General features: G+C 44.6%; 1 protein-coding gene across 1 annotated transcript in view; it reads left to right on the top strand.

Moving 5' to 3' along the window:
- grin3a (glutamate receptor, ionotropic, N-methyl-D-aspartate 3A) overlaps positions 1-25,473 on the top strand; it is a gene marked incomplete at both ends in the record, with an annotated part of 49,260 nt that overhangs the window by 4,832 nt on the left and 18,955 nt on the right. Inside the window, 5 exons of the mRNA XM_079755884.1 lie at positions 1,368-2,167; positions 14,246-14,939; positions 16,674-17,057; positions 19,985-20,130; positions 24,142-24,257. Coding sequence (XP_079612010.1) covers positions 1,368-2,167; positions 14,246-14,939; positions 16,674-17,057; positions 19,985-20,130; positions 24,142-24,257 — 2,140 coding nt within the window. The remainder of the gene's footprint in view (positions 1-1,367; positions 2,168-14,245; positions 14,940-16,673; positions 17,058-19,984; positions 20,131-24,141; positions 24,258-25,473) is intronic.

Raw genomic sequence — 25,473 nt, 5'->3', positions numbered from 1 at the left:
GGGGTCACGATGTCCTCAAATTATCAATAACAATACGAACAAACTAACAAAAGGTTTGGTGTGTGTGTGAGAGAGAGTGGGTGTGTGTGGGAGCGTCATTGTGGTTCAGTTTGTCTGTATGTGTGTGTGTGTGTGTGTGTGTGTGTGTGTGTGTGTGTGTGTGTGTGTGTGTGTGTGTGTTTGGTGTGTGTGTGTGTGACAGTGCAATGGAGAATAAGGGACTGTGCATGAATGTCTTTGAGTGTATATGTGTGAGGGTGAGTCTGTGCATGTGTGTTCATGTGTGTGTGAACATGAGCCATGCATGGTGAAGCTCTCCGATTGGCCACACTGTCCGCAGATAGGCAGCATGATATAAATGGGGTCTAACATCAACCCAGTGGTCTACAAACTTGTGTATCCTGCAACATGGCCTACCCGCCTCCTCACCCACCTAAACCATTATGTTCTACAACATGGGTTCAACAGGAACACAATGATCTTAGAGAAGGCTTGAATTCTACAGGAGCGCTTTAAAAACAGATCCACCTTCTCATTGTTCTCTCCTCACCTCCTTATCTCCCCACACACCCTCTCTGATGTTTCATTGGCTATGTCTCAGAGGCTTTCTCTCTCTCCGTTCTCCATCACCTGTTATCCAACCCCAACCTCTTTCACAACCTGTGACTCAATCGTCTGCAACATCACCTCTCACACCTTTTCCTTCTCCTCCTCCTCCCATCCTCTTCCCTGCTCCTTGTCCAGATAACTTCACCTCTAGCTGTTCCTGTCCATTCCTCCCTCGGTTTCTCTACACCCTGAAATCCACCTGATTTTCACTTTCCCGTTTACTCCTATCAATGTCCCTTCAATCTTTCTCCCCATCGATCTGTCTCTCCTTTGGCCGCCTTCCACTCTCTGGCCCCTATTTCAATCCCTCGCTCCTTCCTCCTCCCTCTTTCTCCCTTCCTACACCACTCTCACTCCCCTCACCTCTTCACCTCTCCATCTTCCCCTCCTCTACACCACACTAACCCTCCCTTTGATGGCTCTCTCTCAAATCACCTCTGGCTTCTCTTTCTACAGCTAACCTCCCTCCCCTCACTGGTACTCAGATCCTCTCTTCCTCCATCCCCCGGCACATTCCTCACCTGACCTCCCCAGCGCCATACTGTTCCATCCAGTCGTCCATCAGACGCCTTCCCCCAGTGGACCTGAGGAGCAGGTCGGGATTAGACATCTTCTTCTAGGATGTCCAAAGGCAGACTGAGGGCATCGGTTGAGGTTCAAACCTTTTTGCTCAGAGTCACACACTGTAACTAGTACTCTTTCCTGTGCCCCTCCCCTACCTCTGATCGACCCTCCCCCCCCCTCGGACCCCTTCCCAGAATCCGCTCCACTTCCAGGTGGCGATGCGGTCGGTGGAGGCGGCCCCTGCCCGGCTGCTGTACGCCCTGCTGATGAGGCACGGCTGGTGGGACGTCAGCGTCCTGCTCTGCCAGGAGACGGACGTCTCCCAGTTCCTCCACCTTGTGAAGAACAACACACACTTCCATCTGGGGGCCTTCGTCAACCTCACCAACACACCTACATCCTCGTCCTCCTCTTCCTCATCGTCCCCATCCTCTTCGCCACCGTCGTCCTCGTGGTCGGGCGCAGGAGTCCCAGCGGCGGGCGGAGAGGCGCGGGCGGAGACCTCGTCTTCGCTGTCGCCCGGGCCTTCTTCGTCTTTCCCCTCTTTCTTCTCGGGGGCCTCATCTTCCTCGCCGTCCTCGCCGTCCAAGTGGGACCAGCAGCAGGCTCTGATGCGCCGCCTGGAGGCTCTCAGAGACCCCCTCTCCGCCTCCTCCACGGTCGCCGTGGTGACCTTTGGCTGCGAGATGCGGGAGGTGCGGCGGCTCTGGACGCTCGCCACCCGGATGATGCTGCCGGACTTCCACTGGGTGCTTGGCGACAGCCAGAATGTGGCCGAGCTGCGGACTGAGGGGCTGCCACTGGGCCTGCTGGCCCACGGGGGGATGGGGACCCCTTCCCTGGACCACTACGTCCAGGACGCCCTGGAGCTGGTGGCCCGCGCCGTGGGGAGAGCCGCCCTGGAGAACCCCGCCATGGCCCTCATCCCCGGGACCACCAACTGTATGGACCTCCAGAGGCAGAGGAACGGCAGCTCTGGAGCATACCTGGCCAGGTGAGACGGCCACTCCACCAAACACCTGTCTGGAGGCGCTGAGGCCCCAGCTCTCCTTTCTTATTTTTTTTCCTCCAATCAAAGGCATAGAGCTACACATTACTCACACACAACGCTACGGGCACCAATAGATGCACTCGGGTGCAGACACATATATGTGCAAGCGCCCATCCAGCGCTCTAATGGTACTGTATGTGCTGAAAGCGTCATGTGATGGATGGCATTAGGCTGCATGAGGCAGTGAAGCCCAGCTGGGTGCTTTGCATTCTTCCAGGGCACGGCCCGTGAACGATGATGGAGTGCAATCACACACCACTGGGTTACAATTAGACTTTGGCCTCCCCTGCCCAGATCCTCTTTTAATCCCCCAACCAGCCACACAGATAGTAACAACTTGCATTACAAGGCTTGTTAAGACAGCAAGAACATTCTTTGCTATAGTTGGTGTTTCCCATACAGAGTTTATAAAGACGAGAAAGAGAAATTATCCCCAGCAACATACAGTGAAAACAGATACATTTGATATTTATGGGTAGACCGCAGAAACGGGGTTTGAACCAAGAACCTGGAGTATGATGTTGGGGAAGAGAAGAGTCTTAGCCTGAACGGACCCCATAGTCTGGGAGCGTTGAGGCTGTGCTGCTGAGTACTTCTCGAACAGCATTCAGAGCAAGAGGCTGTATCCTTTAGGAGTGGGGATTGGACATTTTCATCTGGGAAAATTCATCTAAACTCCATAGGTGCTATGCAATTGCTCAGCGGTAAGATATTTTAACAGACCTCACTGCGATGGGATTCTTAAGATCGTCGTACGATATAAACACATATAACAGAACATCTGGTGAGCTGGTATTTGGGTTAGCCTGACTGTGGAAACCGTCAGGAAACAAATTGATGTCTATTCTATCATATGGGTCCAATTTTATTTGCACACAATGTGCTGAAACAATTATTTTAATTTATCTTTAATACACAACTAACTTGGACTTTAGACTAACATACATTAGTGGAATTCCAAGCTGCTTTTTGTAATTATGAGTTACGATGAGAGCTCTAATTCAGGCCATGTAGCCTGTTACGCCCCCGACAGAACGGCTGCACAATTTTTCCTTTGATGGGTTACTAAAGGAAAGGCCTTCAGTGTTTAGTGAGGGTACCTTTGGAGATGAATTACGATAGAATAATGGCGACAATGACATTTAGGTTAGTTGGTGGTGGTGGTGATGGTGGTGGTGGTGATAGTGGTGTTGGTGGTGGTGGTGATGGTGGTGGTGGTGATTGGAGGTGGTGGTGGTGGTGGTGGTGATGGTGGTGGTGATGATAGTGGTGTTGGTGGTGGTGGTGGTGATGATAGTGGTGTTGGTGGTGGTGGTGGTGATGATAGTGGTGTTGGTGGTGGTGGTGATGGTGGTGGTGGTGATTGGAGGTGGTGGTGGTGATGGTGGTGGTGATGATAGTGGTGTTGGTGGTGGTGGTGATGGTGGTGGTGGTGATTGGAGGTGGTGGTGGAGGCGAACAGGTCCAGAGGTCACGTGTCCTTGAGGTGTTGACGGGGCGTGATGAAGCTGTCATTTGACGTAGGCTGTCAGGTGGAGGTGGTCTAACATCGTGATGAAGCTGTCATTTGACGTAGGCTGGTGGTCAGGCTGTCAAGTGGTCAGGTGGTCAGGTGGTCAGGTGGTCAGGCTGTCAGGGGGTGGTGAGCCAACGTCCGTCCGATCCCCAGAACCTTCAGCACCAGATGAGAACCACACCACCTGGAACATGGCTCCAAACTGCTTCTATCTGGTTCTATGATGGGATTCTAAAACTGAAGTACACTTCAATAAAATCGCATATGCAACATATAGTTTACATAAACATTAGTCAGTGACTGGCTCCCGGGGGAAGGCTTTGGTGGCGAGCAGGTGGAGGAGCAGGGCTGTCGGGAGGTACGATACGGAGAGCCAGACGGCCTGACAGCCCAACAGCACAGTGTGGCGATGCAGACAAAGGTTGGAGCAGGGGCAGATTAGAGAGGGAACCAATCAACGAGTCAAACACACAATCTGTAGCGTAGAAGGCCCCGGGGTTGAGCTCTGTTGACACACCAGGGGGGGGGTCTGGCTCTTTTGTGGATGCTTTAACACAAAGAGCTTATTGGGCGGCGGGTGCTTTCCAGAGGTCTTTGATGAGGAGCAGGGAAGAAGAACAAAAAGGTGTCTTAACCTCACAATCCCTCTAAATTCTCTTGCCAGTAAAGGTGTCATTGACACATGTGTGAGTGTGTTAGCCGTTACAAGCTGTTTTGAAATCGGCCTCTTCTGACATCACAAGTGGGCGTGTCCACCTAGATGTGTGTTGGATAGATGAGCAACGTTTGCTGAAGTCCACTTGGTAGGCTGGTAGACTGATCTATCCAGCACACATCATGGTGGCATGAGGCAGATTTTCAAAGCGGCTTGTAACGGCTAATCACACTCACACCAGAAGCGAGTCACAGATTAAAAAGTGTATGCTACAGACACAATATGTTAGTCGCTTTGGATAAAAGTGTCTGATAAAGGCCCTAAATGTTAATGTAAATGTATACATTACACACATGTTGAAATTTATATGCAAATTTTAACATGTATATGCACATGTTCCATTGGGGGGGCTAGGAGGTGAGGACACATGTCGTGGGGGACGCCATACTAAAGGGCCCTGACAGGCCGTGCCCCGGTGGGACGAGGCGTGTCCTGGAGTCTCTCTCCGCCGGACCCCGGAGGAGATAGACAGCAGATAGAAATGTTATCTGATGCGAACTACACCATAGGGCAGCTGATAGCACAGCCCGGGTGACAGGGGGAGATATATTGACGCCCTCTGGCCAGACATTGAACCACCAACCAGGCCTGGTGTCTACCACCATAACCACCACCCCGGGGAGTGTCCAGGAAGTGATGGATGTCAGACAAGAGGTACGGGCTGGTGGGCATTACTTTGTACAGTCTGGCTTCAGGTGGACAGTGGAAACACACAGGTTCAGAGGTACTACAACACACTGGGGATATATCAAATAAAATAAATACACAGGACAAAATGATGACGGATTTTTAGGCGATATTCCAAAATCATGTAGTTTGTTGCCTTAAAGTGAAAGCCACAAACACACACAGCCACTGGCAGACAGAAAATAAATGAATGGATCTGATGAGCTTGTAGATGGAAGGCTGGACATTAAGCCATAGAGAGCCCAGATAAGGTCCACCACAGGGGCGCAAAAAGTGGTTTCAAGTGTGGGAACAGAAAAGAGCCGATTGAAGAAGGATAGATTGATGATACAGCAAAGAAAATGAAACAAAGTGACTGAGTGAATAGGAAAGAACGAGACAAAAAGACAGGCAGAGTGAGAAATAATAGAGAGAGAGAGAGAGAGAGAGAGAGAGAGAGAGAGGGAGAGAGAGAGAGAGAGAGAGAGAGAGAGAGAGAGAGACAGCTGAAGGGACCTTAGTGATCCAGGTATCTGGTCTAAACAGATACTACGTTTAAGGACACATCACACTGGCTTATCCATCTCCATTTCCCCCGCTCAAACAATCCTATCTGATTCTGTCTCCTTCACCCATTTCCGCTAAGTTGATCTTCGCCAGAGGATTATTCCTGCTCCAATATCAGGAGCTTCTGGCCAATAATGTCCTCATCGTGTTGGGAGCCATACAGACCTAATCACCCTCTTTTTGGGCTGTGGTCACTGGACGAGGTTTCCACGCCTCTTGGAAAACCAGGATTTTATTGTCACCAAATTGATGAAATGTCCTGGAAAAGGCTATTTTCTAGCTTTTTGTTACATCATTTTTGTTACGTACCTGCTAGAAAATCGATATCAGCTTTTTGAGCGCCTTGTGTGAGATGTTAGTGAACATTGTAATGAGATATCCATGGCTAAACCTTCATTGTGATCTGTATCTGGTGGATAGAAGCAATGTTCATGCCGATTTAAACTCATAGTTAGCTAGCGCCTTCACAATGGGGACTGGCTGTTAACCGCCTCAATATGAATTGTTTGTTTCATCAAGACACAACTCAAAAATACGAGTTGTCTCAATTAATACAGAACCCGATGTGGTCCCAGTTTCCTTTAAACATTACAAAACAAATTACACTCTAGACGTTTATTCAACATTCATTAATTGCTTCATAACTTCAGCGTGGTAGAGAAGGGTAATTGTCTCTTCTTAAATATTTGGGGCCTATTCTAGTCCCCCACTAACCCAGATGAATTTAAAGATATTGGTTTATATGTGAAACTAAGAAAGTTTGCATTTGCGATGTCACAGTACCTCGAGTAACTAATCATTTATAATATTAGATTTTTTTTCCCCATGAGTGCCTTGAATGGCAAATCAAAGTATAAATAAGTCATGAAGAGTATACTGCAATCAAAGGAAATATGTAATCTATTTTGGGTTGCCGCCTTATGAGTCTCCACTCCTGCAATTGGACCAATATCAAGTCATTTGCTCCATTGCTGGCTTTTCCAATCATATTTCTGGGGATAAATACCTTGAATATACATGGAATAACTGGTATGAAGGAACACCTGGTGTGTAGCCTAGCTGGCTGCAGAGTTTGGCAAAAGCCATTCTGTTATTGTAACACATTTTATTTTACAAATACTGCTGACCATAATGTGTTTTACAAATGTGTTTTATTTCTGGTGATATAAAGGATTGGGAGGATTAAATAAAGGGGTGCCTGATACCATAACTTTAAACTATTTTTAATACGTGCAACCTCAACTGAGGCTTTTTCATTTGAAAGCAGTTTGTTTGCATACAGCAGGCAGGAAAGTCAACATGGAGGCCACTCAAGTCAGGGTTGGATTTCTAAGTTGATGTTGAGTTTGATTAGTAATACAAATTGTTTATTGAAATTTTGAATGTTATTCTAATAACACAAGAAGAGAAACTACACATAGGATTGGTGTGTCAGCAGCCTTCAGGTCCTCCTCGATCCGAGACCAATTAGATCGAGTTAGGTCGAGAAGTTTCCAAAGACTCTCAGCTTCCATACTATCAGAGTTAGGGCTGAACCATGTATTGTTTTCGTAGCGAAAATGGCGAAACGCGCATCTGGGAAATTCGTATCACTGGACATGCGATCTAAAAAAAAAAAAAAATGTTGCTAGGGATGGACATGCAGGCTCTGCATGCACCGCGAACAACCAATCACTGATCATGTTGATCAGTTTATGATCAGATAACCAAAGCAGTCGTAGAAAAAACTTCTAAATGAGCCAACAATACAGAAGATTTAATTCTAAAGAGAACGGACACACCAGTTGTATGGAATTATTTTAGTTACTGATTAGAGGACGTTGAAAAAAAAACTACTTTGTCAAGAGTGGCTTGCAATTGTTGCCAAAACAAAAGGCAACGCGATTGTCCCATTTAATTTGCCACCATTTTATTTAATTAATTTTATTTCATTCATTACCATTAAGCTCTGTATAACGAGTGCAAAGACAAATCTGAATGACATTCAAAGCCAAAGCAAAAAATGATTCATGATGCCTTAGCCAGTGTTGCACTATATGAGCGCGGTCCTAAAGGGATCTATGAAGATGCACTCTGCCACAAAATCACCCCAATCACAATAAAATGATGATGTTTGTTCTTTTGTTTTTTTGTCACAACACAATATGTATCGCAGAAAGACAAAATATCGCCTTACGTTTTTTTCAATATCGTGCAGCCCAAATGAGAGTACTGTATTTTTCCAAATGAAAGTGTACGGTACAAGGGGTTGTATGTTTCAAAATACAGCGAATCAGCCGCTCTGTAGCGTAATCCGCATCTTACTATGCTTCTTTGCCCACAACCCAAATACTTAGATGTACCGCCCAATAATGTTGTGAAACTTTAACCAAATTGTTTAAATAGTACAATATTCCTTGGGGCCGCAAGGGCGCAACTGACGTCTGTGAGTTATTGGAGATAATTCCGATTAATTAAGACACATAGGGTTCATTCATAGACTGAGAGCACACACAAGCATTAACATTATGGAATATGGTCTCCTTGCTTTTCAGTTATGAAGTGAGGCCGATGTTTATGTATTTACGTTTGTTGATCCTTTACTCGCAAATCTCCAATGTAAATGAGCCGTATACATTCTGTGGCAGACGCCAGGGAGGAGGGAGGGGAGTGGGGATTGAAGGGAGACATTTGGCAACCTGCTGGTTCCACCCCCAAGCCATACATGGACCTCCTCCCCTCAACGAGGCAGGCCTGAAGGTCATTAAATTGGAGTGCTTGCAGGTAAAAGACAGGGCAGGCTACCACAAGCCGGAGCTAAGGCTGGCAAGCTACGGAGAGGATCTGTGTGCTCCTGGAAATGCTGTACGGCCGACGAGCGAGAGACAAGTGGACAGGATTGGTTTGATTAAGGATTACTGACGGGATCCTAAAGGAGGTGGATGACCCTTTTCCCCACCCTGATAATAGTATTTACCCCGTAAATAAATCCTCCCTTTTTGAACTGCTCTCTGTGTTGTGTTGTTTTATCAATCAACTTGGTGGCGTGGAAACCCCACACCCATTGGCCCACTACAACACATACGCATACACACACACGTGTGTGTATGTGTATGTGTTGTAGCGGGCCAGTGAAAATTAAGCACCTAATGCTGTCACGATGTGTATATTATACACACCTAATGCCGTCACGATGTGTATATTATACACATCGTGACGACATTAGGTACTCAATTTTTATCACTAGATTATTTTTGTTTAAGTCTTTTTGTTTGCCATATCGAACGATAAGCCACTCCATTAAATAAGCAGCAGCAGCAGTTGGGAAATTCAGGATTCAAGCCGAAAATACGGTAGCCTACTAATAAGGTGGTTCCAACATTATGCAGGGTTGAGATCTAATTGTGCGGCAGGCCAGCAAATACAAATGTAGAAAATACACTGGCACTGTTGTAGGTGAAGGTTTGCCAAAAAAGAAAATATAATTTCAACATTCTGACTACCAACAACTATTGTCACTGGCCCTCCCATTCCTCCATCGCAGCTGTACTCCATGTTTGTATTCCCAGTGTTTCGCTCTTGCTTAAGTGTCCTTGATCCCTAGGTCACCTGCTAATTACATAACGTCCAGGAGGACAAGATGTTTAGTATATTATATATCTACTATTTTATTAAATCTTAATGCCCTGATTCATATGAAAGAGAACACATGTCTCTATCTTACTCCCAAGTCATTCTGTGCCCCTGTGAATGTAGTGTTTGCATCAGTTCCTATAGGTCTACGACCCCAATGTTGACCTTTTTTGTATCGTCTTTTAAAAATCAAGTAATTTTATAGTACCTTAACAAAGCAGCTCAAATGACTAACGTTACAAGAAACGTTTATCAACGTTAATCACCATGGCAATGATAGAAAACAGTGCATTACCTAACAAACTAAACATCATATACATTAACTGATTGAAGATTACGAAAATAAAATGCACATTTATCGCAAAGAATGTTATCAAAGCGCATTCTAATGCCAAAACTATCTTAAAATGTTCCTTTTTGCCATTGAGAATAAATGATTGTCAACCATTTTATTTTGGCATACAGAACCATGATATACTAGTGGGTAGCCCCGCCGATTCTGCGGGCGATTTGAGTTCGCCCTGTTCAAGGGTCTGTAGAAGAGCAATACATTTCTTTCTGCTTCCGATACGTTTTTGCGGTAGCCAATCACCAAGTTGGCTGTTCCCTTGGTGGGCTATTGGCTGGTTTAACACAATGATGACAGGGAAGCGACGGCCAGCAGCCAATTGCGTATAGAGTCAGTTGAACTAGGCCCGTTGATCACGCCTCTTGTGCTGAAGGAAATGACGGCAGCTTCCCCAGACCAACGTGCAATCTAAGATTAAGCTCGGTCTGGTAATAGCCAGGCTAATGGTATACGTGACGTATTTCACATGTTGGCCATTAAAAAAAGGGCTGAATCAAACATAAGGACCTGAAAGCAAAACATAACACAGTATATTGCACATAGATGACTGATTCAAACCACTATAAATAAATATGGTATAATCCATTGGCTCTTCCCTCCAGAAGCCAACAATGCTATGGTATCACTCATTTAGCCCCACATCCAATGTGCGCTGTTAAACACACAATCTTTCCAGAAACAACAATCTACTAAATAGATTAAAGTTTAAAGTCTATCTATCAAAGATTTCAATCGTGAAAAGATTTGAGTTTACCTGCATTAATTAAAGATTTGCGATATTAAAGCTGGCAGAAACCCATATGCTTGCTAACACACCGCTAGCGCCACTAGCAAATTAGCTCTTTATTGATGAGAGACCAAGGGAGTGTTGTGCGCGTCTTGTTTGGTGAAGGGCAGAATACTCGATAGTGAAAGCCAGTGGCATAATATAGGTTATGAAGACAGTGCAGTCTCATTTGGAGCCAGGGCTTAGAGGAGCCAGTGATAGTGGGCCCCATTGTGTGGTAAAGGGCCCGGTTAGGTGCACACTTGTGTTGACTCAAATGGGCCCTCGAACACTGATTGTCGCTAAAATCCTCTAAGGCTAAAGTGCCTTAAACTGTCAACCGTTTTTTTCTGCGTTGCCTATGAAGTACCCTCTATTCTACTCTGTTTTTTTTCCAGCTTCCTCCATATAACAGAAAACCAATACAATATAAAATATACTTTTACAAATCCAAATATATAAATCTAAATATAAGTTTATTATTGGTGATGGATGGTGAATAGGCGGAATAGGCAATTTGAAGACAAAACTGTCGTTATTTGAGGATATTGTTGACGTTGACAATTAAACGGCCTGGGGTAATAATACACTTCACAAAGGCTTGTTCCCAGTTGTCATTGATTAGAAACAGGTATTTCTATCATTCTACTCATTCAACAGAGATAATGGTGGCGACTACTGAGACAGTGAAATATTAACCTCCGTAGACACAGCAAAGTTATGGAAAATAGCCTGGAAAAGGATAAGCTAAAAAGTGGGCCTCCTGACTGCAGCAGAGTACTGTGGTACACTGTACTGTCCAGTACTGTAGAACCGTGTACAGTACTGTAGTACACTGAACTGTACTGTAGTACACACACACAGTACATTGTGGTGGATACTTTAATGCACGTCTTACAATACCATAAATTCACATTTCAGCAAATGGTGGCCACAGTGGGACAAATCAAACCCCTGACTCTGGCAGTGTTAATGCCTAGTTATTAGAATAATTAGTGGGAATGGAACACCTAACCCGGCAGTGTTAACAACAGACTGACCCAGCCCCAAACACAAATACCACCTGATTTCCATTCCACGCTGAAATACAATGGGATTGAATAAAATTGCAGGCATCAGACGCCCCATCAATATCTCCACTTCATACAAAAATGTTGGATTACCACCCTGTTCAGGCAAAAGTAACGTGACAATGATGACATGCTTTAATGTCATAGATTCTGTCATTAAACTATTGTGGAAACAGTGACACACAACTAAAGCCATCCACCTGTTACCTTGATACTTTACCTACCAACCTGTTTAAGAATGCTTTTGATTGCCTAACAATAGACATACTGCAAATAGTTAACAACTCTCTCCAATCAGGCAGTATCCCAAAAGCCTTGAAAACTGCAGTGCATTTGACACTGAAGACCATGCAATACTTTTGGACAAGTAAGAAAACTGGGTGGGGCTTTCAGTCAAAAGTCTTAAATTGGTTTCTTGATTACTGTAATGGTCTCCTTACAGGAGACTATTACAGTAAGCAATGCAGTAATAAATGCTTTGCCTTAATGCCTTGCTCTACCAGTGGGAATGGAACCCCTATCCCGTTAGTGTTAATGCCTTGCTCTACCAGTGGGAATGGAACCCTAAACACTAGAAGTTTAGAACAATATGTTTTGAAGTAAGAGAGGAAAGCGGGTTGGAGAAGGGCCTTACCCAGTACAAACCCAGTACCTTTCAAACCTAGTTACTACATCTTACGTTATGAATACAATAATACGTTAATAATGAATATTTTTTTAATTTTTAAAGAAATGTTCGATCGATCAAAAACTAGATAAATTGTTTGTGACACATATACATTTAGTGTAGCTGGAGATAATTCACAGCAATCCTGTCCCCAGATTAACCTGGTTTTAATGCAGTTTATTTCCCTATCGCTGACATCGCTATTACATCAACGTTGACTGCTGGAAGGAGTGTTTTTCTTGCATGCTTCTGAGTCTAGGCCTTAGGATTTGCTCTGGGCTCCTACATTGCGTGTCCAGAATGCAGGGGCTCAGGGCGGTGGCTCACGACGTCGGGCTGCTGATGACGCCTCAGAGGGTGGGAGATGACATAGAGTGTTCGTGAGATGGGCTGCATTTCAGCGTAGATTCACAGAGAGATGGAAACCCACAGGCACAACTGTATTCCTTGTCATCCAAAGTGAAATCCATTTTTTATATAAAGTTGGTTAATTAAAGAAAACATTGAAAATTAATTCCAATACAAATGATTGTTTTTCCTTTCTTGAAGTTGATTGTAGTTTGCGTTAAAGTTATACAGATTAAATTGTATTTTTTTTAGCACCAATCGTTCCAGAACTCTGACCTTTAAATATATCTTGTGGACCTTTGAGTTAAAGATCTGAAAACCCCTGCTAAACACTTACATACCCGTGTGTGTGTGTGTGGGTGTGTGTGTGTGCGTGTGTGGATTTCATTCACCTGCGCACGCGGATCCTCTGCTTTTTAATTGTAAATCAGTGTTCTATAGCTGGGGTTGTTCCAAAAAATGTAACTCCGGTTTGCCCTCCGCTCAGCTCGGTGTCGGGAACAGGCTAACGACGCGTGGTGATGAAACACCTCATAAAACGCTGATCAGTTAGCGCGGCGCTTTACGACTCAGCGCCAGGCCTCGCCCTTAGGCCCGGCCCAGGGGGAACCCTAGATGGCTGTGTCCAGAGGCCAGAGGGTTTTATACTGAGGTTCTTGCATGCGGGGTCTTCCCTCTGAAGACTCATCAGGCCTCATCAGCCTTCCCCTACAGCCCGTGGGAGACGAGGGGACCAGGTGATCTAGAGTCCAAAGGAGAGACAGCTCAGCTTGCAGACCCGCTGGAGGGCTGATCAACTACTGGCTGGAAGGATCAAATGGACTCATAAAACGACTTTAAAAATAAAAAAAACGTATATATTCATCATTGCTATAAAGTGATAAAGTGAATATAACGTTAACTAAAGGATTTCATGTATAAATCCCATTATCAAACCATATTCAAACATCATTCATGGATAAATCATCACAGTCCTCAGAGAAAGACACCAATCGAAAGGGAAATGTATTATTTATTCAGCTAATCACCTTCATTATATCCAAGGTACACACCATCACCACCACCACCACCACCACTATCCTAATTCATAAATAAATAATATGTCAGGAGAAGTATCTGGTTGTTACCATGTCACACTCTATTGATTACTCATTCCGTTCTTCTATCTGGAAGATTTCCACAAATGATCTATGCCTGCCTCTCTCGGACAGAAATCTGTACTTGTCGCTTCAACAAGAGGATTTAAAAGTTTGTTATTACAAAATATAGAAGTTTATCCTCTGCTTGATTGAGAGGGTTTTTTTGTACACTTTTCCACAAAGTGGACAGTGTGGTACATCTTTTAAGTTAGTGGAGTATATATTATGGTTTGCCAAGTATATATTGTGGTTCATGGAGTATAAATCTGGGGATAGTTGGCTTTATATTCCTGGCTATTTGTAAAGAACATCTTTTTCAGTTTATTTATGTAGATAAGGTGGGAGTATATTTCAGGCCCTCCTCCATACAAAAGAGCGGAGTGTGTTTTTCTGGCCAAAGACAGTGAGTTCCCAGCCAGCCTAATGGCAGAACCAACAGCAGCATAAAGAACCGGCTCTCAAACTGCCAAATGCCAACACCGGCTCATTTAGTTAAGACATTCAATTTGACGATGGCTTTTTAATTTGTTACCGACACATGGATCAGTACAAACGTCTCTGCATTCTCTCCCTCCACCTCTCTCCCTCCATCCTCTCCCTCTCCAGGTTCCTGTCCAACTCGTCCTTTGAAGGCCACAGTGGTTTCATCTCCCGGGGCGGTGGTCGGACTGGTGGAGCATTGGACGCCGGTCAGAGTGTGGTGTCCGAGGCCCACCACTTCATCTGGTCCCTCCAGCTGGACCCCCTGGGCCAGCCCACCTGGACCCGGCTCGGGCGATGGCGCCAGGGGCGTGTCCTGATGGACCTGGGGGTGTGGCCGGCCCTCCGGGGTGGGGGAGGGGGCGGGGACTGGCGGCGCTCAGCCCGCCTCCACATGCGGGTGGTGACGCTGGTGGAGCACCCCTTCGTTTTCACGCGGGAGGTGGACGCCGACGGGATGTGCCCCGCCGGCCAGCTGTGTCTGGACCCCCTCACCAACGACACGGCCGGTCTGCAGGGCCTCTTCCAGAACCTTGCCGGCCCCAACGGCACCGTTCCCACCCGCCTGAAGAAGTGTTGCTACGGCTACTGCATCGACCTGCTGGAGAAGCTGGCCGAGGACATGGGCTTCACCTTCGACCTGTACATCGTGGGCGACGGGAAGTACGGGGGCATGAAGAACGGGCGCTGGACAGGCCTGGTGGGGGACCTGCTCAGCGGGGCGGCCCACATGGCCGTCACCTCCTTCAGCATCAACTCAGCCCGCAGCCAGGTCATCGACTTCACCTCACCCTTCTTCTCCACTAGCCTGGGCATCCTGGTACGACGACCTTGTTTCTGTTTGCTCTCTTCCTCCTCTGCTTTGTCGTTTGGCTGTTTCTATGTTCTTCTCTGGTGTTTATTTTTTCTGGGATTAGTTTACTCTGTCCTCCCAACATGTAAACATGTCTCTTTCCGTCTCTGTTTCCCTTGTCTGTTTCTCCGTCTCTCTCCTTCTCTGCCTCCCTTGCTCCGTACTTCTGCTAACTTCTTTCCTGTCTTCCTTTCCTGTCTTTTGTTCATAATTTTGTTCATAATTTATTCCATTCTATCTCTGGTTATTGTTTTTTATGTTTCTGCATGATGTTACTGTTTGTTCTTTGCGTCCCACAGACTGGCTGTTTCTTCCACCTCTTTTTTCATTCTCTTTGTCTCCTCACCTCTCCGCTCCTTTCTCACGTTAGTGTGGTTGATTGGTTCTACTTATCTTTGTTTCCTTCTCTTTCTGGTCGTTCCCTATTTAGTTTTCATCCATCTTTCTGATACGATTCATTAAGGAGCAGGTAGGGGTCAGAGCATCTTGTTCAAGGAGACCTATAGGTAGACTGAGAACAATTGTTTCCTTTATTAATTTTCTCATTTTTCTTAATCCTTCTTTCTTTCCCTGAGTCTGTCCTTTTACCTTTCGGTCTCTCTCGTTTACTCTGTTGTTCCTTTGCCTCTGCTTTCATCACTTCCCGCTTGGTTTTGCATTGTGTACGTGTGCTCCTGACCCAGTCTCTAGAGAGCCAGCCTGGAGAATCACCGTCACAGAGTGTCTCCCCCTGACAGATGTTCAAGTGTCCTCCTCTCAGCTCAACTCTAAATCACCATCCTTTCCTCTCTGCTCTCCCTCCTCATTCCTCACCTTTCCTTTCATCTTGTCCCACCCTTCTCCCCCCCTCCTCTCCCCTCTCCCCTCTGCTCAGAATCTCTTCCTCTCTTTCACCAACCATCCTCTTCTACCCTCCCCCCTCAGCTCCTCTCCCCTCTCTTCTCTTCCCCTATCCTCTCCTCTCATCTCTGTTTCCATCTGTCTGCTCCCCACGTCCCCTTCTCTTTGACCTCCGAGTCCTTCTGCAGTGCTCCCCTCTTCCCTTCCTCTGCTCGCTGTGACAGGGCCTGACACGCAGCCTGTTCAGACCACCATTGATGACACTTCAATCCACCTTTATTTGTTATGCCCAGGTTCATGAGAAGTTTCATATATGAAAACGTGAATAGATTTGATATTGGAAATGTCAATTGTTTGGTACTGTTTTGTCCTAAATGGCAATGCAACAATGGTACATTATTGTCTTACATGATGACTTCTTATCGTAAGTAGCAGGGAACAAAATATCTTCCTCTCTTCCAGCAGGAATTAAATGATTGAATGATAGTGGTTTGGTAAGTAGATTGAATGTACAATTTGTTTAAACTCCAAACACAGCCAACCAGTGGATTCAGACGTCATTAGTAGCAGGAAGGGGTACGGCCTGGTGGCTCTAGGAGGCCTACAGGTAGACTGTTGACAATGGGGCTCGAACCCACAACCTTTCAGCTCGGAGTAACACTAACCACTATAGTACCCTTGCCTAGGTCTGTATATAGATATGATCAGAGTCTAGAGGACAGGAAGTGAAACCTCACCGAAGATCAGAGAACAGCAAATTCTAAGCCCGGTTCTGCTGGTCTGTGCAGGTGTTGATCAGCCAATAAGAGCAGAGCACAGGAGGTTCTGACCTTGCCCCCCCCCCCCCCTCGCCCCCGACAGGTGCGTACACGGGACACAGCTGCCCCAATCGGGGCCTTCATGTGGCCCCTGCACTGGTCCATGTGGCTGGGCATCTTCGTGTCGCTGCACGTTACCGCAGTCTTCCTCACGCTGTACGAGTGGCACAGCCCCTTCGGCATGACCCCCCGTGGACGCAACCGCCAGCGCGTCTTCTCCTTCTCCTCTGCCCTCAACGTGTGCTACGCCATCCTGTTCGGACGCACCGTGGCCATCAAGCCGCCCAAGTGCTGGACGGGCCGACTGCTGATGAACCTGTGGGCCATCTTCTGCCTGTTCTGCCTGTCTACCTACACCGCCAACCTGGCCGCCGTCATGGTGGGCGAGAAGACCTACGAGCAGCTGTCCGGCATCCACGACCCCAAGGTGTGTACATTCTGTGCTGTAGGACGTACCGTGCGGACATGTCTGCCATTTAACAGACGGACCGGCATCTAGACATATATACATATAAACACAGATACACACACACAAAGGCTGCTGTCTTCTTGAGAGGAATGTTTTTGATTTGCAGTGAATCTGTGGTTCAAGAAGACTATATTTCATTTCAGATTTCATATTTCAATTTAGGTTCTGTGGACCCATACAGTTGCACTTTATGTGACACCAAACTATACTAAAAGTTGAAGAGTTTGTTACCCTCAACACAGTGCAACAAGGAGTGACACCTCAACAACACTAACACAGTGTAACCATGAGTGACACCTGAACAACACTAACACAGTGAAATCAGGAGTGACACCTGAACAACAATGACACAGTATAAACAGGAGTGATACCTGAATACCGGAGTGAGGAGTGAAAGCAAACAACACTAGCACAATGTATTCAGCATCTTCACCTGAACAACATTAACACAATGTTAACAGGAGTGACATCTGAATACTGACACAGTGGATGCCATCAGCAACTGGATGAAACAGAACTTTCTCAAACTAAACCATAACAAAACAAAAGCCATTCTCATTGCCACACCAGTCATGTTGAAAAAACGTAAACACTCTCAGTTATCCATCCCCGGCTTTTTCACCAACACCACCTCTGAAGTTAAAAACCTTCGTGTCATTATAGATTCCACCCTCTCATTTGGTAGTCACATATAAAACATCACAAAAACAGCTTTCTTTCACCTCAAAACATTTCCAAACTCCGCCCCTCACTTAATCCCACCACTGCTGAGGCTCTCATTCATGCCTTCATATCCTCCAGAATAGACTACTGCAATGCCCTTCTCTTCTGTGTCTCAGCAAAGTAACTTAACAGACTACAATACGTACAAAATTCCGCTGCAAGAGTTCTCACCCGCACTAGGCCCTGGCAACACATCCCTCCCATCCTCACCAACTACACTGGCTCCCTGTGCAATACCGTATTCAATTTAAAATCATTCTCCTTGCTTTCAAAGCACAACATAATCTTGAACCTTCCTATCTTTCTAACCTCCTGACCCCCTACCAACCAACCCGCACCTTACGCTCCACTGAAGCCCACCTCCTTGCCACCCCCACTGCAGACCTCCGCACCATGGGTGACAGGGCGCGAAAAAAAAATATATTAGGGGTCCGAGCAGCGAAGCTGCTTCTTCCCCTATTGTTTCTGTAACGTTTTTTTTCCCCCTCAAATTCTGTAAAAGTCATAGTGCAGCCTATACCGTAAATCGAAAAATCTTGAAATTTTCAGGTATGGTTACCAATAACCCCCCCTACCCATAAACCAAAAATTTGTGGCACTGCCCCCAAAGGTGACGCTATTGTAAAAAATCATGAATTAGGCTTATTAGGGTCTTATGCCCTAAAATTTTTTACTTTTCCCACAATTTCATACTAAAGCCAAACATGATAAAAAGATTCACAGGCTACAAAAATAATTAAAAATTCACCAAAATCGCCACATAAAATCTTTAGACCAAGCCTCACAAAAATCATCAAACAGAATTTGTTTTATTTAGTTCCATTTGAGAAATATTGGCCAATAAAGTTGGAGCAGTTAGCCCATTTTTCTTATATGACCATTTTGTCATTGTACAAAAAAAACAAACGACTGTTATTAGGTGGATACCAATACCCCCTCTACCCATAAACCCAAATTGTGGTACTGCACCCAAAGGTGGCGCTATTTAAAAAAAATATGAACTAGCCTTATTTCTCCTTACTAGATTGACCTGGACTCAAAATTCTTTCATCATATTAATCTCTAAAATCAGATGCATCTTTACCATTAACAGTGCAAATTTTCAGATCTATACTCTTTTAAGAAAGCACTTAATTATCTTGTGAAATGTGTGCTCAGAGTTTTCTTGATGTTGTGTGCTTATCAATAGACATTTTCAACATGTGAATGAGGCTTCATGCAGTTCAGTAATGTTACTGGTTCAATTGGCTAATGCCTTGTACAGGTGATCCTTAGGTTGAGTGTTTGAATCCCGATTAGAGCATTATGAACAAGCTGAACATGACATCATGTCATTGCCACTCATTTATGAAACACAACATTGAACAGCACCTGAAATTCATCAGGCAATCAACATTCTGGCTCATTAGTTTCCAAGAATCTGACTGCCAAGACACAGTATGGCATTAAGGGGAACTTCTTCGTTAACCATTTTTCCTTCATAATGAACTCTGTCATATTTATATTTCTTCCGTTACCTACAAATGTTTAATTTCCCCAGAATTTCAAAGATTTTTCAGGTATTTGTTTTTAAGATAGCCCTTAATTAATTTGAGAAATGTTTGCTTATCAATAGACATTTTCACCATGTGAACGAGGCTACATTTCAGTTTTGTCAGTGGCTCAATTTGGTTAATGCCTTGTACTGGTGATCCTTAGTTTGAGAGTTGAATCCCGATTAGAGCACGCTGAACATGACCTTCGGCCATTGCTCTGTAGCTCACCTGAAAGCCGAGGCACAGTATTGCATTAAGTGGAACATCTTTCCTTCATAATTATGTCATATTTATATATCTTCCATTAGTGTGTTCTTGACTTGTAATTTTGCTCGGACCCCGTTAATCACCGCTTGCGGTTATATTTATTATTATTATTAGTGGAATCAGGAGTGACACTTGTACACTAACACAGTGTAAACCGGAGTGACACCTGAATATTGACACAGTGGAATCAGGAGTTACACCCGAATACTGACACAGTGGAATCAGGAGTGACACCTGAATACTGACACAGTGGATTCAGGAGTTACACCCGAATACTGACACAGTGGAATCAGGAGTGACACTTGTAAACTAACACAGTGTAAACCAGAGTGACACCTTATCTGACTCAATGTCCCATAGCTGCACCACCCATCCCAGGGGTTCCGCTTCGCCACGGTACGGGAGAGCAGTGCAGAGGACTACCTGAAGAAGAGCTTCCCTGAGATGCACGAGTACATGAGGAGATACAACGCCCCGGCCACGCCCGCTGGCATCAACAGCCTCAAGTAAGACTCCTATAAAGAACAGGGTTCTCCCTGAGGAGGGGAAAGGGACGCCTGCGTAACCCAGCTACTTTACAGACGCCATGTCACATTTCAGTGGGTGGTCGCATCGTAGACATTTAGTGGAGGTTGACATTTTTCCCCATTTCATTTCTGAAACGTTCAATTAGTTAAAACAAATGTTTCATTTGAATAAAGCTTCAAATAGCAATACAACAATATCAAAGGTAAGCTCTGTGTTAGTCGAGGGCAGGGTCGGTGTGACTCCTCTCATAGGAAACACCACCCACTTAAGTTATAATTAAAGCGCCTCGGAACGTATGGGGGGTAATTCAAATGATCATAAAACAAAATGGGGGTTTGTGCATTGCGCAAAGTTTCAATGACATATAACCGCAGCACTTGCGCCATTCAAGAGCAGGTGAAGAAAGAACACGCATTCACTTTTCTGGTTGCCGCCAAGAAGAAAAAAAATCAAACATCGTAGCTGGAGTCTATTACCTAATTACTAGGGCTGGGTAAAAATATCGATTCATCAATGCACTGCAATTTATTTGTTCTCGATTCAGAATTTTTTTGAAATCAATTATTTCCATGCAAAAAAAAAGAAAAGAAAAAAAGAAGCATACTTAGTCATTGTAATCTAGAAGCGAGTATGCCTAAATGTACATGCCCTTTTACATTTGTCCATGTTATGATTATTACTTTTGTGCTGCAAGTTTAGCTCAGGAGCAATACTATACAATGGTGTATTCCCTTTTTGCTAGTTAAAGCACAATGAAAGGGTTTATTCATTTTGAAATGGTTAATTCTAAATAATATTTAGGTATTTTTGTCATCTGCACGTATTATTAAATCGATATTGAAGCATTTGGATCAATATCAAATCGAATCGAATTGATATCGAATCGAATCAAGACCTAAAGAATCAAATTGAATTGAATTGTTAGGTACCTGGCAATATCCAGCCCTACTAATTACCAGTCTGTTCCCATGCCCAGAGCCACCATACGGGCCTTCTGGGCACGAGCCCAGGGCCCTGGAGCCCCTTAAGGGCCCCGAACCATAGGGGGACACGTCTACAGCCTATTGTTATATCTATTGGGGACATTTTGAAACGTGACAAATCTGGTTGAATTGTGTTTTAGATGGGCCAGGGCAGGGTACCTCGCCTATTGTGTAGGAATATTGACCAAAGGAAGCATGTACAGTGGGGCAAAAAAGTATTTAGTCAGCCACCAATTGTGCAAGTTCTCCCACTTAAAAAGACGAGAGAGGCCTGTAATTTTCATCATAGGTAAACCTCAGCTATGAGAGACAAAATGAAAAAAAAAATCCAGAAAATCACATTTTCTGATTTTTTAAGAATTTATTTGCAAATTATGGTGGAAAATAAGTATTTGGTCACCTACAAACCAGCAAGATTTCTGGCTGTCACAGACCTGTAACTTCTTCTTTAAGAGGCTCCTCTGTCCTCCACTTGTTACCTGTATTAATGGCACCTGTTTGAACTCCTTATCAGTATAAAAGACACCTGTCCACAACCTCAAACAGTCACACTCCAAACTCCACTATGGCCAAGACCAAAGAGCTGTCAAAGGACACCAGAAACACAATTGTAGAACTGCACCAGGCTGGGAAGTCTGAATCTGCAATAGGTAAGCAGCTTGGTGTGAAGAAATCAACTGTGGGAGCAATTATTAGGAAATGGAATACATACAAGACCACTGATAATCTCCCTCGATCTGGGGCTCCACGCAAGATCTCACCCTGTGGGGTCAAAATGATCACAAGAATGGTGAACAAAAATCCCAGAACCACACGGGGGGACCTAGTGAATGACCTCCAGAGAGCTGGGACCAAAGTAACAAAGGCTACCATCACTAACACACTACGCCGCCAGGGACTCAAATCCTGCAGTGCCAGACGTGTCCCCCTGCTAAAGCCAGTGCATGTCCGGGCCCGTTTGAAGTTTGCTAGAGAGCATTTGGATGATCCAGAACAGGATTGGGAGAATGTCATATGGTCAGATGAAACCAAAATATAACTTTTTGGTAAAAACTCAACTCGTCGTGTTTGGAGGAGAAAGAATGCTGAGTTGCATCCAAAGAACACCATACCTACAGTGAAGCATGGGGGTGGAAACATCATGCTTTGGGGCTGTTTTTCTGCCAAGGGACCAGGACGTCTGATCCGTGTGACGGAAAGAATGAATGGGGCCATGTATCGTGAGATTTTGAGTGAAAACCTCCTTCCATCAGCAAGGGCACTGAAGATGAAACGTGGCTGGGTCTTTCAGCATGACAATGACCCCAAACACACCACCCGGGCAACGAAGGAGTGGCTTCGTAAGAAGCATTTCAAGGTCCTGGAGTGGCCTTGCCAGTCTCCAGACTCCAACCCCATAGAAAATCTTTGGAGGGAGTTGAAAGTCTGTGTGGCCCAAAAACATCACTGCTCTAGAGGAGATCTGCATGGAGGAATGGGCCAAAATACCAGCAGCAGTGTGTGAAAACCTTGTAAAGACTTACAGAAAATGTTTGACCTCTGTCATTGCCAACAAAGGGCATGTAACAAAGTATTGAGATTACCTTTTGTTATTGACCAAATACTTATTTTCCACCATAATTTGCAAATAAATTCTTTAAAAATCAGACAATGTGATTTTCTAGATTTTTTTTTTCATTTTGTCTCTCATAGCTGAGGTATACCTATGGTGAAAATTACAGGCCTCTCTCATCTTTTTAAGTGGGAGAACTTGCAGAATTGGTGTCTGACTAAATACTTTTTTGCCCCACTGTATACAAAGGAGTGCTTCTGCCCGACGTCTCCTGTGCACACAGCTACACTCACGTCTTTAGTGACCCGCAAACAACATCTCTTTCTAACATTAACCAAACATTATTCACACTACATCAGTATAATATTAAGAAGAACTTTTGGATATATTTCACCCCTTGTTTAAACTCCGCCACACCCATACTGTGTGTTTATACAAAATATAAAATATATACACACAGAATTTGTGTGGGGGATTAAATGTATGTCCATATATATAAGCATTTATATTGTATATACATATATATTATCTATACATATATATATATATATATATATATATATATATATATATATATATATATATATATATATATATATATATATGTAATATGTATATATATATATATATACATATTAGACAACCGCATCCCTGACAGCATAGAGAACCTCAAGCAAGACTGCACACACACGTCACCTGTCATCTACACATTCAACACACAACATGCCGAGAGGAAGAGAGCAGCAGAGAGACTTAGAGAGACAGAAAGAGAGAAAGAGAGAGAGAGACAGAAAGAGAGAGACATAGCGAGATTGAGAGAGCCAGATAGAAAGAGACACAGAGAGATCGAGAGAGAGACAGAAAGAGAGAGACATAGAGGGAGACATAGATAAGAAAAAAGAGAAACAAAGAAAGGTACAATATGTCTGACACAGCGTTGTGTACATGTTGTGTATCTGATGTGTCTATTTATCTCAGTTGCTGTCGACATGACATGAAGGGTTTCACTAGACTTTATAAGTCTGGCCCTAACCTTACAGGACAACAAACCCCATCTCATAACCTTTAAAGAAACAAATCAGAGGGATCCGTTCTTCAAGGGATGGTTAGGAGGTCAGTAGATTCACCACTGAACTCCACACACCATCAGATCTTTTCTCAATGTGTTAACGATCTAGACTCCTTGGAGATTCGAATGATGTGTCAGATTTCATAGTCTCCAACGACTATAGTAGGTTTCGTCAACCCAACGAACCAATATGGCCGCTGATGAATAAGGTCTATGATGACAGCAGAAGCTTCCAATAACTATGATAACACGCTTTGTGTGTCTTTGTGTGTGTGTGTGTGTGTGTGTGTGTGTGTGTGTGTGTGTGTGTGTGTGTATGTGTGTGTGTGTGTGTGTGTGTGTGTGTGTGTGTGTGTGTGTGTGTGTGTGTGTGTCTGTGTCTCAGGGAAGACCCCCAGAAGCTGGATGCCTTCATCATGGACAAGGCTCTGCTGGACTACGAGGTCTCCATCGACGCCGAGTGTAAGACCCTCACTGTGGGGAAACCCTTCGCTATAGAAGGTGAGGCTCAACAAGTCCAAGCAATAACACAACACACACACATTTAATACAATACAGACATACACATAAACACATTTTAATACAATACAAACACACACACAAACTTATTCAATACAATACAGCCACACATTTATACACACACACACACACAGATTATTGTGAGGGAGAGGCACGTTTGATGGTGGCGGCTAGGAGACGCAGCGAGGCAGGGGCTGCAGACCCATACTTATATTACATCTGGATGGCCGCTCATCTTCCGACAAAACGCTTTTGGCAGCTACCACATCAAACCCTTTCTCTTGTGATAAATGCTAAATAACCACGATCTGGCAAGAAATACACAGCGTGCTTTTATAACACTGTTGCTGCTTACCACTGTCAGCCCAACATTACGGGTCTACCTGTCAAGGAAGACACACACGGAACACCTATGCTTTGACAACCATCGGAGGAAACAGGGGCCGCAAACACTCAGGCTATCTCCTATCACCACAACTTGCTCGGACTCTATGCCATTTACTCATCTGCTTTGCGTAATGGTCATGCCATAATCAACCAACGTAATCACAAAAAACTGCGGGAACTCACCTCTCTACCACGGAAGATCAACATCAACTAACTTCAACCTCTCGTCAGTTACCTTTGCATGGATATCATCATCCCTATTCAATAGAAAGCAGTGTCTGAAAGTCAAAGATGCCTGCATCGGCTCCTTGAAGTGCATATCTTGGTGTACTACTACATTCAAATCTCAGTTTCAAAAAACACACACAAGACTATAACGTCTTACCTAGGCAAGTGTCACTGCGGTGTGAGCAAGTGTGTTTGTGTTCTAACCTGCGCGTGTGCCGATGGCGGAGCCGTTAAACGTCTTTACCTGTGCGTGTGTGTGTGTGCGCATGTGTGTGCGTTTCCATGTATGTGCGTGCTTGCGTGTGTGTTCTTACCAGTGTACCGATGGCGGAGCCGTTAAACGTTACCTGTGTGTGTAGACTATTAAATATAACATAGCAAATTTTAGACAGATTAAATCCGATCTATCTACAGAGGTTGCTTAGATATTTCTAGATGCCCTAATTTTTTCACAAATCGCCTACTGTATCAACTGCTGGGCACAGGATATTACAAAAACAATCAGAAGAAGCCACTAAGGTATCACCACTGTGACATACTACACAAACACAATCTATTCACTTTTGAAAATTTCTGACTATTT

This window comes from Pollachius pollachius (assembly GCF_949987615.1).
Source record: "Pollachius pollachius genome assembly, chromosome: 18".
Lineage (NCBI taxonomy): Eukaryota > Metazoa > Chordata > Actinopteri > Gadiformes > Gadidae > Pollachius > Pollachius pollachius.
This window is presented reverse-complemented; position numbering and strand designations above follow the sequence as displayed.